The sequence below is a fragment of the Hemiscyllium ocellatum genome, chromosome 21, assembly GCF_020745735.1.
Source record: "Hemiscyllium ocellatum isolate sHemOce1 chromosome 21, sHemOce1.pat.X.cur, whole genome shotgun sequence".
NCBI classification, from domain to species: domain Eukaryota; kingdom Metazoa; phylum Chordata; class Chondrichthyes; order Orectolobiformes; family Hemiscylliidae; genus Hemiscyllium; species Hemiscyllium ocellatum.
The window spans coordinates 19246078-19259187 of record NC_083421.1 but is presented as its reverse complement, the minus strand read 5'-3'; the positions used below and the strand labels follow the sequence as shown (position 1 = coordinate 19259187).

Below are 13110 nucleotides of genomic sequence, written 5' to 3'. Positions count from 1 at the left end.
CCATAATAGACCTACAAAAGCAAAATTAGCCATACTGTACCAAAACAGCCAGAATGCCTCAGCAGGGAGCAAGCAGGCTGACAAGCGAAACTAGACAGCACTTGCAGACAAGGGAATAACTTCAAGCACCCACTAACAGTGACAGAGCATCACAGCTATCCCAAAGTCCCGAGGGCAGTTTCACAACCCAGCAATATCAAAGCCACACAGTGAACAGCTCAGACAGAGAGGAGAAAGTGAGGTCTGCAGATGCTAGAGATCAGAGCTGAAAATGTGTTGCTGGAAAAGTGCAGCAGGTCAGGCAGCATCCAAGGAACAGGAGATTCAACGTTTCGGGCATAATCCCTTCTTCAGGAATGAGGAAAGGCACCACTACTCCGAGAACAAGACAATGGAATCACCTCACCACTTCAAAGGAGACATTAGCACCGACCTGCAAAGAGGAATGGACGCTCTGAACCCATTGATACTGTCAGGATGTTGCTTTGTATAGAGAATTAGGACATTCCTCCAATAACTGTTTTCCCATTAGCATCATTGTAACTAGATTACTCCATTTCAAGATAGATTACATTTTCCCAATTTCTAATTAGCCTCGTTGTACTGGATTATTATAAAACTGGCTTCTTCCTCAGCTCGAGCAAAGGAAATTCTGATCTACCTATGCAGACTGTCAGTTCTAGAGTCATACTGATGTACAGCATGGAAACAGACCCTTCGGTCCAACCTGTCCAAGCCGAACAGATATCCCAACCCAATCTAGTCCCACCTGCCAGCACTTGGCCCATATCCCTCCAAACCCTTCCTATTCATATATCCATCCAAATGCCTCTTAAATGTTGCAATTGTACCAGCCTCCACCACATCCTCTGGCAGCTCATTCCATACACATACCACTCTCGGAGTGAAAAAGTTGCCCCTTCGGTCTCTTTTATATCTTTCCCCTCTCACCCTAAACCTATGCCCTCTAGTCCTGGACTCTCTGACCCCAGGGAAAAGACTTTGTCTATTTATCCTATCCATGCCCCTCATAATTTTGTAAACCTCTATAACGTCACCCCTCAGCCTCTGACGCTCCAGGGAAAACAGTCCCAGCCTGTTCAGTCTCTCCCTGCAGCTCAAATCCTCCAACCCTTGCAACATCCTTGTAAATCTTTTCTGAACCCTTTCAAGTTTCACAACATCTTTCCGATAGGAAAGAGACCAGAATTGCAAGCAATATTCCAACAGTGGCCTAACCAATATCCTGTACAGCCGCAACATGACCTCCCAACTCCTCTACTCAATACTCTGACCAATAAAGGAAAGCATACCAAAAGCTTTCTTCACTATCCTATCTACCTGTGACTCCACTTTCAAGAAGCCATGAACCTGCACTCCAAGGTCTCTTTGTTCACACTCCCTAGGATCTTACCATTAATTATATAAGTCCTGCTAAGATTTGCTTTCCCAAAATGCAGCACCTCGCATTTATCTGAATTAAACTCCATCTGCCACATCTCAGCCCATTGGCCCTTCTGGTCCAGATCCTGTTGTAATCTGAGGTAACCCTCTTCGCTGTCCACTACACCTCCAATTTTGGTGTTAGCTGCAAACTTACTAACTGTATCTCTTATGCTCACATCCACAATTTTTATGTAAATGACAAAAAGTAGAGGACCCAGCACCGATCCTTGTGGCACTCCACTGGTCACAGGCCTCCAGTCTGAAAAACAACCCTCTGCTGCCACCCTCTGTCTTCTACCTTTGAGCCAGTTCTGTATCCAAATGTCTAGCTCTCCCTGTATTCCATGAGATCTATCCTTGCTAATCAGTCTCCCATGGGGAACCTTGTCGAATGCCTTACTGAAGTCCATATAGATCACATCTACTGCTCTGCCCTCATCAATCTTCTTTGTTATTTCTTCAAAAAACTTAGTCAAGTTTGTGAGACATGATTTCCCACGCACAAAGCCATGTTGACTATCCCTAATCAGTTAGGAGAAAGTGAGGACTGCAGATGCTGGAGATCATTCCTGAAGAAGGGCTTATGCCCGAAATGTCGATTCTCCTGCTCCTTGGACGCTGCCTGACCTGCTGAGCTTTTCCAGCAACACATTTTTCAGCTTTTTATCCCTAATCAGTCCTTGCCTTTCCAAATACATGTACATTCTGTCCCTCAGGATTCCCTCCAACAACGTGCCCATCACTGAGGTCAGGCTCACCGGTCTATAGTTCCCTGGCTTGTCTTTACTGCCCTTCTTAAACAGTGGCACCATGTTTGCCAACCTCCAGTCTTCTGACACCTCACCTCTGACTATCGATGATACAAATATCTCAGCAGGAGGCCCAGCAATCACTTCTCTAGCTTCCCACAGAGTCCTCGGGTACACCTGATCAGGTCCTGGGGATTTATCCACCTTTAACCGTTTCAAGGCATCCAGCACTTTCTCCTCTGTAATCTGGACATTTTGCAAGATGTCACCATCTATTTCCCTACAGTCTATATCTTTCATCTCCTTTTCCACCGTAAATACTGATGCAAAATATTCATTTAGTATTTCCCCATTTTCTGTGGTTCCACACAAAGACCGCTTTACTGATCTTTGAGGGGCCCTATTCTCTCCCTAGTTACCTTTTTCTCCTTAACATATTTGTAAAAACCCTTTGGATTCTCCTTAATTCTATTTGCCAAAGCTATCTCATGTCCCCTTTTTGCCCTCCTGATTTCCCTGTTAAGTATACTCCTACTTCCTTTATACTCTTCTCAGGATTCACTCGATCTATCCTGTCTATACCTGACATTTGCTTCCTTCTTTTTCGTAACCAAACCCTCAATTTCTTTAGTCATCCAGCATTCCCTATACCTACCAGCCTTCCCTTTCACCCTGACAGGAATTTACTTTCTCTGGATTCTTGTTATCTCATTTCTGAAGGCTTCCCATTTTCCAGATATCCCTTTACCTGCGAACATTGCCTCCAATCAGCTTTCGAAAGTTCTTGCCTAATACCATCAAAATTGGCCTTTCTCCAATTTAGAACTTCAACTTTTAGATCTGGTCTATCCTTTTCCATCACGATTTTAAAACGAATAGAATTATGGTTGCTGGCCCCAAAGTGCTCCCCCACTGACACCTCAGTCACCTGCTCTGCCTTACTTCCCAAGAGTAGGTCAAGTTTTGCACCTTCTCTATAGGTACATCCACATATTGAATCAGAAAATTGTCTTGTACGCACTTAAGAAATTCCTCTCCATCTACACTTTTAATACTATGGCAGTCCCAGTCGATGTTTGGAAAGTTAAAATCTCCTACCATAACTACCCTATTATTCTTACAGATAGCTGAGATCTCCTTACAAGTTTGTTTCTCAATTTCCCTCTGACTATTAGAGGGTCTATAATACAATCCCAATAAGGTGATCATCCCTTTCTTATTTCTCAGTTCCACCTAAATAACTTCCCTGGATGTATGTCCAGGAACATCCTCCCTCAGCACAGCTGTAATGCTATCCCTTATCAAAAATGCCACTCCCCCTCCTCTCTTGCCTCCCTTTCTATCCTTCCTGTAGCATTTGTATCCTGGAACATTAAGCTGCCAGTCCTGCACATCCCTGAGCCATGTTTCTATAATGGCTATGATATCCCAGTCCCATGTTCCTAACCATGCCCTGAGTTCATCTGCCTTCCCTGTTAGGCCCCTTGCATTGAAATAAAATGCAGTTTAATTTATTAGTCTTACCTTGTCCCTGCCTGCCCTGACTGTTTCATTCACTTCTGTTCTCAGCTGTACAGTCTCAGATTGATCTCTTTCCTCACTATCCCCCTGGGTCACCCCCTCACCACCACCACCTTACTAGTTTAAATCCTCCCAAGCAGTTCTAGCAAATTTCCCTGCCAGTATATTAGTCCCCTTCCAATTTAGGTGCAATCTGTCCTTCTTGTACAGGTCACTTCTACCCCAAAAAAGATTCCAATGATCCAAAAATGTGAATCCTTCTCCCATACACCTTCTCTCACCCTCCTTCTCCTCAGCCACACGTTCATCTGCTCTATCCTCCTATTCCTGCCCTCACTAGCTCATAGCACTGGGAGTAATCCAGATATTACTACCCTTGAGGACCTCCTTTTTAAATTTCTGCCTAACTCTCTGTAATCTCCCTTCAGAATCTCAACCTTTTCCCTTCCAATGTCGTTGGTTCCAATGTGGACAATGACCTCTTGCTGGCCCTTCCCCTCCATGAGAACATCCTGCACCCTCTCTGAGACATCCTTGATCCTGGCACCAGGGAAACAACACGACATTCTGCTTTTTCTCTGCTGGCCAGAGCAACTTCTGTCTGTACCTCTGACTACAGAATCCCCTAACACAATTGATCTCTTGGAAGCTGACGTACCCCTCATTGCATTAGAGCCAGTCTCAATACCAGAAACTTGGCTGTTCGTGCTACATTTCCCTGAGAATCCATCACCCCCTACATTTTCCAAAACAGCATACCTGTTTGAAATAGGTATATCCACAAAAGACTCCTGCCCTAGGTTCCGACCTCTCTCACCCTACCTGGAGTTAACCCATCTATGCGACCATCTGAGACGTCCCCCCTTCCTATAACTGCCATCCATCACATACTGTTGCTGTTGCAAATTCCTCATCGCTTCTACCTGTCTCTCCAACCGATCCACTCGATCTGATAAGATTCGCATCCAACAGCATTTATGGCAGATATGATATAATTCGCAGTGATCCTTAAACTCTCTTTAAACTCCCACATCTGACAAGAAGTACATATCACTGCAAAGGCCATTTTTGCTCCTTCACAATCTACAGACCCAGAAAATAACACTGTCTTATTCCTCTACAAACACTGCCCCAGGTTAAATTAAGAGCTATGGCTCATATTTTAAATTTAATCAAGAGACTTATCTCCAAAAACATAAAATCAAGAAAGAACCCACTGAACTCACTAATACAGCCTTTCTCTTGGACAGACTTTAAACAACAATTAACTTATCTGTTTCTGTGTTGTTAACTTCGCCCAAACCGGTTCATCCAAGATTGGTTGTGAAATTCACTGTTTGTTAATTTTCCCAGATGCTCTCCGATGTCCAGCGACACATGAATTCACAAACAGAAAAGGCAGTAACTGTGCAGGTTTTCTCTCTCTCTCTCTCTTCTGTGTCCGCCTAGTTAATTTCTCCTCCAGCTATATTACTTGTAATAAACAGCATGTAAATTTCACCCGATCTGGTTTGTGTGGTCTCTACTTTATTGGGCAAATTTCTCCGACACACTCAGTTCCCCACATTATATTCCATCTGCAAATTCTTTTCCTGCTCTCCTAGCCTATCCTAGTCCTTCTGCAGCCTCCCACTTCCTCAACACTGCCTGACCACTCCACCCATCTTTGTGACATCTGCAATTTCAGCAACAGTGCTCTCAGTTCCTTTGTCCAAATCATTAATGTATAACTGCACTGGTCATCAGCTGCTTGGAATCTGAGCCCCTCCCTTTCATACCATCTCTGCTCTCGTGCATCAACTGTTACAGTCTCTTATTTCTAACTCATCAGTGTCTGCCACTGGCATAATCTGGAGAGAACTGAACTAAAGAACTGTGGATGCTGAAGATCTGAACTAAAAACAGAAAATGCTGGTAAAATTCAGCAGATCTGGCAGCACCTTTGGAAGGAAAGCTGTTCTGTTAAGTCACCAGACTCGAAATATTAACTGTTTTCTTGTCACAATGCTGCAGGCCTCCTAAGTTTCACCAACGATTTCTGTTTTTTTTCCCTAGAGAATTACCTTCGTGGTCCTAATTTTTAGTTTTCTTTCTAACTCTTTGAAATCTTGCTGCAGGATCTTATCCATCTTTTTAACCATGTCACTGGTACAGATATAGCCTACAAAACCTGGCTGTTTTCCATCCTCTACTCCCCATTCTACTCTGGTGCTCTATAGATGTTCAATGGCAACATTGACTCTGGCATTAATGAGGAAACATACTGTGTTTCATACCAAGTACAGTGAGAAGCTTTGTTCTACTGACATAGAAATGCTTGGTTAAAAAGTGAGGTGGATTCTTGTAGACCCTTGCACTAGCTGTTTGATCCTCCTTTGTTATCTGGGATTGGAATTACCAAGCAACTCATAAAGATGCAAAAATAAGCACTTAAAGTCAATGGTAGAAAATTAAAATTGATTCAATACCAAAAGACATGCCCAGCAGCTAAGTGAGCGTCAACATAGTATTTATAAATTTGTATTAAATTTTATTACTTGCTGAAGAAGGGCTCATGGCCAAAATGTTGATTCTCCTGCTCCTTGGATGCTGCCTGACCTGCTGCGCTTTTCCAGCAACACATTTTCAGCTCTGATCTCTAGCATCTGCAGTCCTCACTTTCTCCTACTTGGGGAAACAGACAACTTCTTTAGACCTGGAAAATGAACCATCATGTGTCTCTGAGATAAGTTGTGACACTCTTCACATTGCCACCACCTCATTTGCACATCTGTTTCAAACCCTCCAGTGAGTATGAGCTAGATAATTTAGGGATGAGATTGCAGGAACTCTGGTACAAATATTTCAGAAATTACTGAATATTGACAAAGGTAAAAGTGGCTGTAGAAAGTTAGCCAAGTGACTTGGGCAACTACTGTCTATAGTTTGATCCTACCTAAAGATAAAATTGTGATGCATCTTGTTGAAAATAAAAGTATATGTGTGCTTAAGGGCCTACCTTGTCAATCTAGCTTTTGTTTTAGGGTGAACATGGGAGCTCAATAAGCATAAGGCAGTAGAGATGTTCCATACATTGAAATATTTATGTGGGAAATAGATTCTGTTGATTAATCAAGAATGCTAGTTAAAAGTTACATTTATCAATGGAATACAGCACAATACTTTTAGAATGATCTTCAAAAGAATGAAATATAAAATGATATGCAGGTATCCAGGAAGTGAAAAAAATTTTCATTTACTTCTAAGCTTCAATAGTACATGAAAACATAAAGTAATGACAACTTACAAGTACTCAAGAGGAACTAATCCTCAGCATCTCCTACAACTGTCCCTGAACAGGTCAAAGGAGAAATTCGGCATTAATACAAGCCCTGGAAGATTTCTTGAATAAACTACTGAGGTTCTTGATCCAATTTGCCTTCTACCTTTTTTTTCAAAGAGCCACAATTCTTTTACATTTCTCATCTCAAGGAAGGAAGGATATGTGCTCTTGTGACTAAAGGGATCAATGGGGGGAAGAATTTGGGTACTCAGCTCGATTATTCAGCTCAAGGCCTACTCATGCTTCTGTCTTTTCATAGATATCATAGAATCCCTACAGTGTGGAAGCAGGCCATTCAGCCCATTGAGTCCATACTGACATCCAAAGAGCATTCCACCCAGACCAACACCCCTATCCTATCCCTGTAATCCCACTTTTCCCATGGCTAATCCACCTAGCCTGCATATCCCTGGACACTATGGGCGACATAGTATGGCCAATCCACCGAACCTGCAGTTTTTTGGATTATCTGGAGAAAACCCATGCAGATTTGGGGAGAATGTACAAACTCCAGACAGACAGTTGCCGGAGGCTGGAATCAAACATAAGTCCTGGTATTGTGCGGCAGCAGAGCTAACCACCGAGCCACCTTTTATGTTTCTATTACAACTTTTTCCTCTGATTTAGTTGATGTTAATAAATGACAGGCGAAACTTTAGAATTCACATACTGGGAAAATTAAAAATTACCATTAAGAAGGATTACCATCACTTCTATCATGAGCTTGTGAAGTAACACCAGGTGATATGGGACATCTTTGGGTTCTGGATAGCTTCTAAGTGAAGTGATGATTCAAATTAGAAGAATATCAGAAATTCTGTTTGGTAGAATGCCAGATAGCAAAGTTTACTGTACTTGGATTTTGCTAAAATTTTATATATAGTTCTTCTGGAAAGGATGAAACTTAAAATAAAACAGTTCAGCACAAATATTTTATTATGAATACATGATTTGTTGATGAATGGAGCCCAGAGGTTAGTAGTAGAGCAATTGTTCTGATCTAGTGTTTTCCCACAGACTTATCTAATTTGGCCTCTTATTTAACTTTCCTGGAGTTTTTTGGGGTCACAAACAATGGATACATTTGCAAATTTTACAGAGCTAATGAAAGTGATAAACTGTAAAGCTAAACAAAAGTAGAATTTGAAACTCTTTGGCAGGTGAAAATTGGAGAGAAATGCAAGAGTGTTTGAGAATGGGCCCAGTTGTTGAATGGAAAGAAAATACTGGGGCCCAAGACTGACAGAAGTTACCAAAACAATGGAATAAAGCAATTCATAAATATTTGGCAGACATGCCTGCAATAAAGTATACAGCTTTAGTTTAGTAGAATTTCACAGTAATTAAATGGGTATGGAAGAGAACAACTAGAATTATTGAGGGGATTGAATTAAGAGGAGCAATGTAGATTGTGCATGGTCTCATTGGAAAATTAATCAGCAATTATTGCTCACCACTAATTGCTCTTGAGTAGGTATTGGTGAGTTGTTACCTTAAACTTCTGCAGTTCATGTGATGTAATCCATCCCATCCCCAAAATTATATTGGATGGCAAACACCTTTAGAATAATATTGCAACAGATCAATGATGAATATTAGACATCTAATTTGTGTTTGTAATTACAGTTTCTGGTCAAAGTATCTGGTCCAAAGGCTACGACAATGGGGGTGGGAATGAAATTGGTAGATGATTAGACTCTTACTGGAAATGGTTATTGTCTGATGCAAATATTACTTTGCCACTTAACATTCCCAGTTTGGATGTTTGTCCAGGTCTTGGTGCATTTAGGAATGTCTCTGAATTTTGGTCTCTGAAGAATTGCATATCACAGTTGGGTTCGAACATTGTACACTATTAACAACCATCATCAGGTCAGAAAGGAAGCAGCTGAAAGTACTTGGACACAGTATGCTGTTCTCAAAAGCTCATCAGTGACTGCCTGGCTCTGAAATAATTGGCTTCCAATAATCACAGCCACATTTCAGAATGCTATATATAACACCAGTCCCCCAATGTTCTTTATGCACAGTTATTGTGATTCTAATGGACTGCAAACTGAGCACCAACAAACAGGTTATTGTTAGTAAGGGAGGGAAAACATTCCTAAATATACAAGTGAAATTTACTAATTTGATCCAGGGAGAGGTTTCTCCCTACTGTTTACCTGGTTACTATAAAGTTGGGACAATTGTTATATTGCTTATTGAGACACATTATGAAATAGGTTTGACTGAAGAAAGTCTTTCAGTTCATTTAATCTGTTTCAGCATACCATCCTTGCTGTGTTCCTATTTAGCTGTTCCCTAAAAGAGTTCACTATTCAGGCCTCAATCTTCCTGTGTCATCCTTTTCACCTTGAACCTGTATTTGATTCCTTTTTATTTAAACAGCTCAGCATAGATATTGTTTCATTTGTTCAAATGGGCTGGTGAGAAAAGTAAACCACAATAAAGAAGCGAAATTCTCCAGAGATCGGTGATAATGATAATATCCATGCATACTAAAGTTAGTTCTCTTAAATACATTGAACTAATTAATATATTTTTAATATTGACTTTATACTCTTTTTAGTTCTGGGAAGTTATCAGTGATGAGCATGGCATCGATCCTACCGGAACCTACCATGGAGACAGTGATCTCCAACTGGAGAGAATTAATGTCTATTATAATGAGGCTACAGGTATTAATTGGTATATTTTACATATTTTAGGTTGTATAATATAGATAAGAGTAGTGATTTCTCCCAACATGCTATCCTTTTGTCAATACCACTTTATAAAAAAAATTTAGCTTTTAAATATGCAGAAATGTGATTGCCTATTTGAAAGATAGTTTCAGACATGAATTGTCTCACGGTTTCCGAAGTACTGGAAATTCTAAACCCCTTCAGTGATGTCAAAACTGACATCCAGTTTGAATTTTGATTGCTGACCAGAGATTTTTAGAGCTGTAGATATCCTGCCATTTTTGTCTTTCCTTTGAATTCTCTGACATTAAGATTTCTTTTGAGGAATCTGTTGCTTTGTGAACTGAATAAAATGTCTGAATATTCCTAGTGGACAAAAATCTAACTAGAGGTAGGTTGTGTCATGTCACCAGAATAGTTGGAATTGAACATTTGACCCCAGCTGATGATACTACTGAACATGTCAGAATGAGATCTGCCTGATAGGTTTTCCAGGCACAAATGTTAAATTGCACAACTCGAGAATTAAATGCCACTGAAACTGCCATGAAACCTTGTCCTGAAATTTCTCCAGAAAATCAAAGGATGTGTAAACAATCATCTTTCCTACTTTGTGGTGACGTAGATTTCAAACTGATGAAATTAGTGGGCGGCACAGTGGTTAGCACTGCTGCTTCACAGCGCCAGAGACCCGGGTTCAATTCCTGCCTCAGGTGACTCTCTGTGTGGAGTTTGCACATTCTCCCCGTGTCTGCGTGGGTTTCCTCCGGATGCTCCGGTTTCCTCCCACAATCCAAAAATTTGCAGGTTAAGTGAATTGGCCATGCTAAATTGCCCGTAGTGTTAGGTGAAGGGGTAAATGTAGGAGAATGGGTCTGGGTGGGTTACGCTTCGGCGGGTCGGTGTGGACTTGTTGGGCCGAAGGGCCTGTTTCCACACTGTAAGTAATCTAATCTAAAAAAAAGTCAACACAAGATGCAATTTTTTTCTCTACTGTCAAACATTTCTGCTGACGCGTTCATTTACTTAAAAAAAAACTGACAGGCTGTTCAAACCCCATTTTGAAATCCTGGAGTAAAACAACATCACAACTATGTTGCTAGTCTCAATATGCCAACTAATTGGCTAAGTAATAGAAGACAGAGATTTGAGAATAAGGATGGCATTTTCAAGATGGCAAGCTCTAACTAGTGGAGTGCCACAGGGATCACTGCTGGGGCACAATTATATACCAGATACAATATATATTAATGACTTGGATAACATAAAGAATCTGAAAGGGATATAGACAGGTTAAGATCCGTGAGGTTATACTGCAGCTCCACAGAGCCCTCAATAGAACACACTTGAATATTTTGTTCATTTCTGGTTGCCTCATTATAGGATGGATGTGGAAGCTTTAGAGAATGTGCAGAGGAGATTTACCAGGGTGCTGCCTGGACTGGGGGGCATGTCTTATGAAGTAAGATGAGGGAGCTAGGACTTTTTTTATTGGAGCGAAGAAGGATGAGAGGCCCAACAGGTCGGCACAACATTGAGGGCTGAAGGGCCTGTACTACGCTGCAATGTTCTGTGTTCTTGAGGTGTCTTGATAGTGGTGTACAAGGTGATGAGAGGCATAGATAGAGTAGATAGCCAGAGATGTTTTCCAGGGTGGAAATGGCTGTCACCGGGGGATGGGGGGGGGGGGGGGCATAATTTTAAGGTGATTGGAGGAAGATTTAGGGGAGATGTTAGAAGTAGGTTCTTTACACAGAGAGTGTTGGGTGCATTGAGGCACTGCCCAGCAGCAGTAGTAGAGTCAGATACATTAGGGACATTTACACTACTGTTGGTTAGGCACATGGAAGTCAGTACAATGAGGGATGATATGTAGGTTTGTCTGATCTTAGAGTTGGACAAAAGGTTGGTGCTACATCGAGGGCTGAAGGGCATGTAATTGCTGTACTATTCAATGTTCTGTAAGTGAATTTAACGTGGAAAATAGGTATGAACTTTAGCAGGAAGAATAGGCGAGCTGTATGTCATTAAGATGGAGAAATACTAAAGCTGAAACACAATGGATTCATCTATAAATCTGGTTGGAGTCATATCTGGCACATAGGATGTTGGTTGTGGTTGGTGGAGATCATTCATTTCAACTCCATGATGTCTCTGCAGGAGTTCCTCAGGTTAGAGCCCTAAGCCCAACTAGCTTCAGCTACTTTATCAATGACCCTCTCTAAGGTCAGAAGTGGGCATGTTTGCTGATTATTGCACAATGTTCAGCATTGTTCATGACTCCTCAAATTCTGAAGCAGTCCATGTCAAACTGTAACAAGACCTGGACAAAATCTGGACGTGGGCTGAAAACTGGCAAGTAATGTACGTATCACACAAATACCAGGCAATGATCATCTTCAATATAAAACACCTAACCATTGCCCCCAGATGTTCAATGGTGTTATCACTGAATCCCTCACTGTCAACATTCTGAGTCTTAATGACCAGAACAATGCTAGGCTAGTTATATAAATAAAGTGGCTACAAGAGCAAGTCAAAGGCTAAGAGGATTGCAGGGAGTAACTCAGTTCCTGACTCCTCAGAGCCACCATTTACGTGGCACAAGTGAGGAGTCTGATGGAATACAGTACTTCACACTTGCCTGGATGAGTGCAGTTCCAATAATACTCAAGATATTTGACACTATCCAGGACAAGGCAGCCTGCTTGATTGTTACCATATCCGTAAACAATTCAGTACCTCCATGATCTCTAAGATGCACTGCAGCAATACATCAAGGCTCCTTAAACAGCACCTTCCAAATCTACAAAAGTTAACATCTAGAAGAACAAGGGCAACAAATACCTGGGAACACCACCACCTCCAATTTTCCCTCGAAGCCACCCTCCATCTTGACCTGGAAATACATTGTTGTTCCTTCACTGTTACAGTCCAAAGATATGCAAGTCAGGTGAATTGGTCATGCTAAATTGTTTAGAACTGTTAGAGGGAAATGGGTCTGGGTGGGTTACTCTTTGGAGGGTCGGTGTGGACTTGTTGGGCCGAAGGGCCTGTTTCCACACTGTAGGGAATGTAATCTAATCTTACTGTGTCAGAATTTTGGAATTTCCTCCCTAGTGACATTGTGGTTCATCCTACAACTCATGAAGTGTAGTGGTTCAAGAAGACAGCTCACCACCACCTTCTCAAGGGCAACTAGGGATAGTATTAAAGGCTGGACCAGCCACTGATGCCCACATCCCATAGATGAATGAAAAACTCACAAAAAGCTAACATTCAAATTCAGCAGGTAATGGGCCTTTATTACAAAGGAAATGGATTATAAAAATAATTAAGTTTTGCTAATATCATACAGGGCACAAGTTACAGTACAGCTGAAATA

The 13110-nt window shown here is 41.4% G+C and overlaps 1 protein-coding gene across 1 annotated transcript in view; it reads left to right on the top strand.

Annotated features, from left to right (window-relative positions):
* The window catches only part of LOC132825784 (tubulin beta chain-like), a 64903-nt gene that overhangs the window by 29889 nt on the left and 21904 nt on the right, over positions 1-13110 (top strand). The window contains exon 2 of the mRNA XM_060841257.1: positions 9611-9719. Within this exon, the coding sequence (XP_060697240.1) occupies positions 9611-9719 (109 nt within the window). The remainder of the gene's footprint in view (positions 1-9610; positions 9720-13110) is intronic.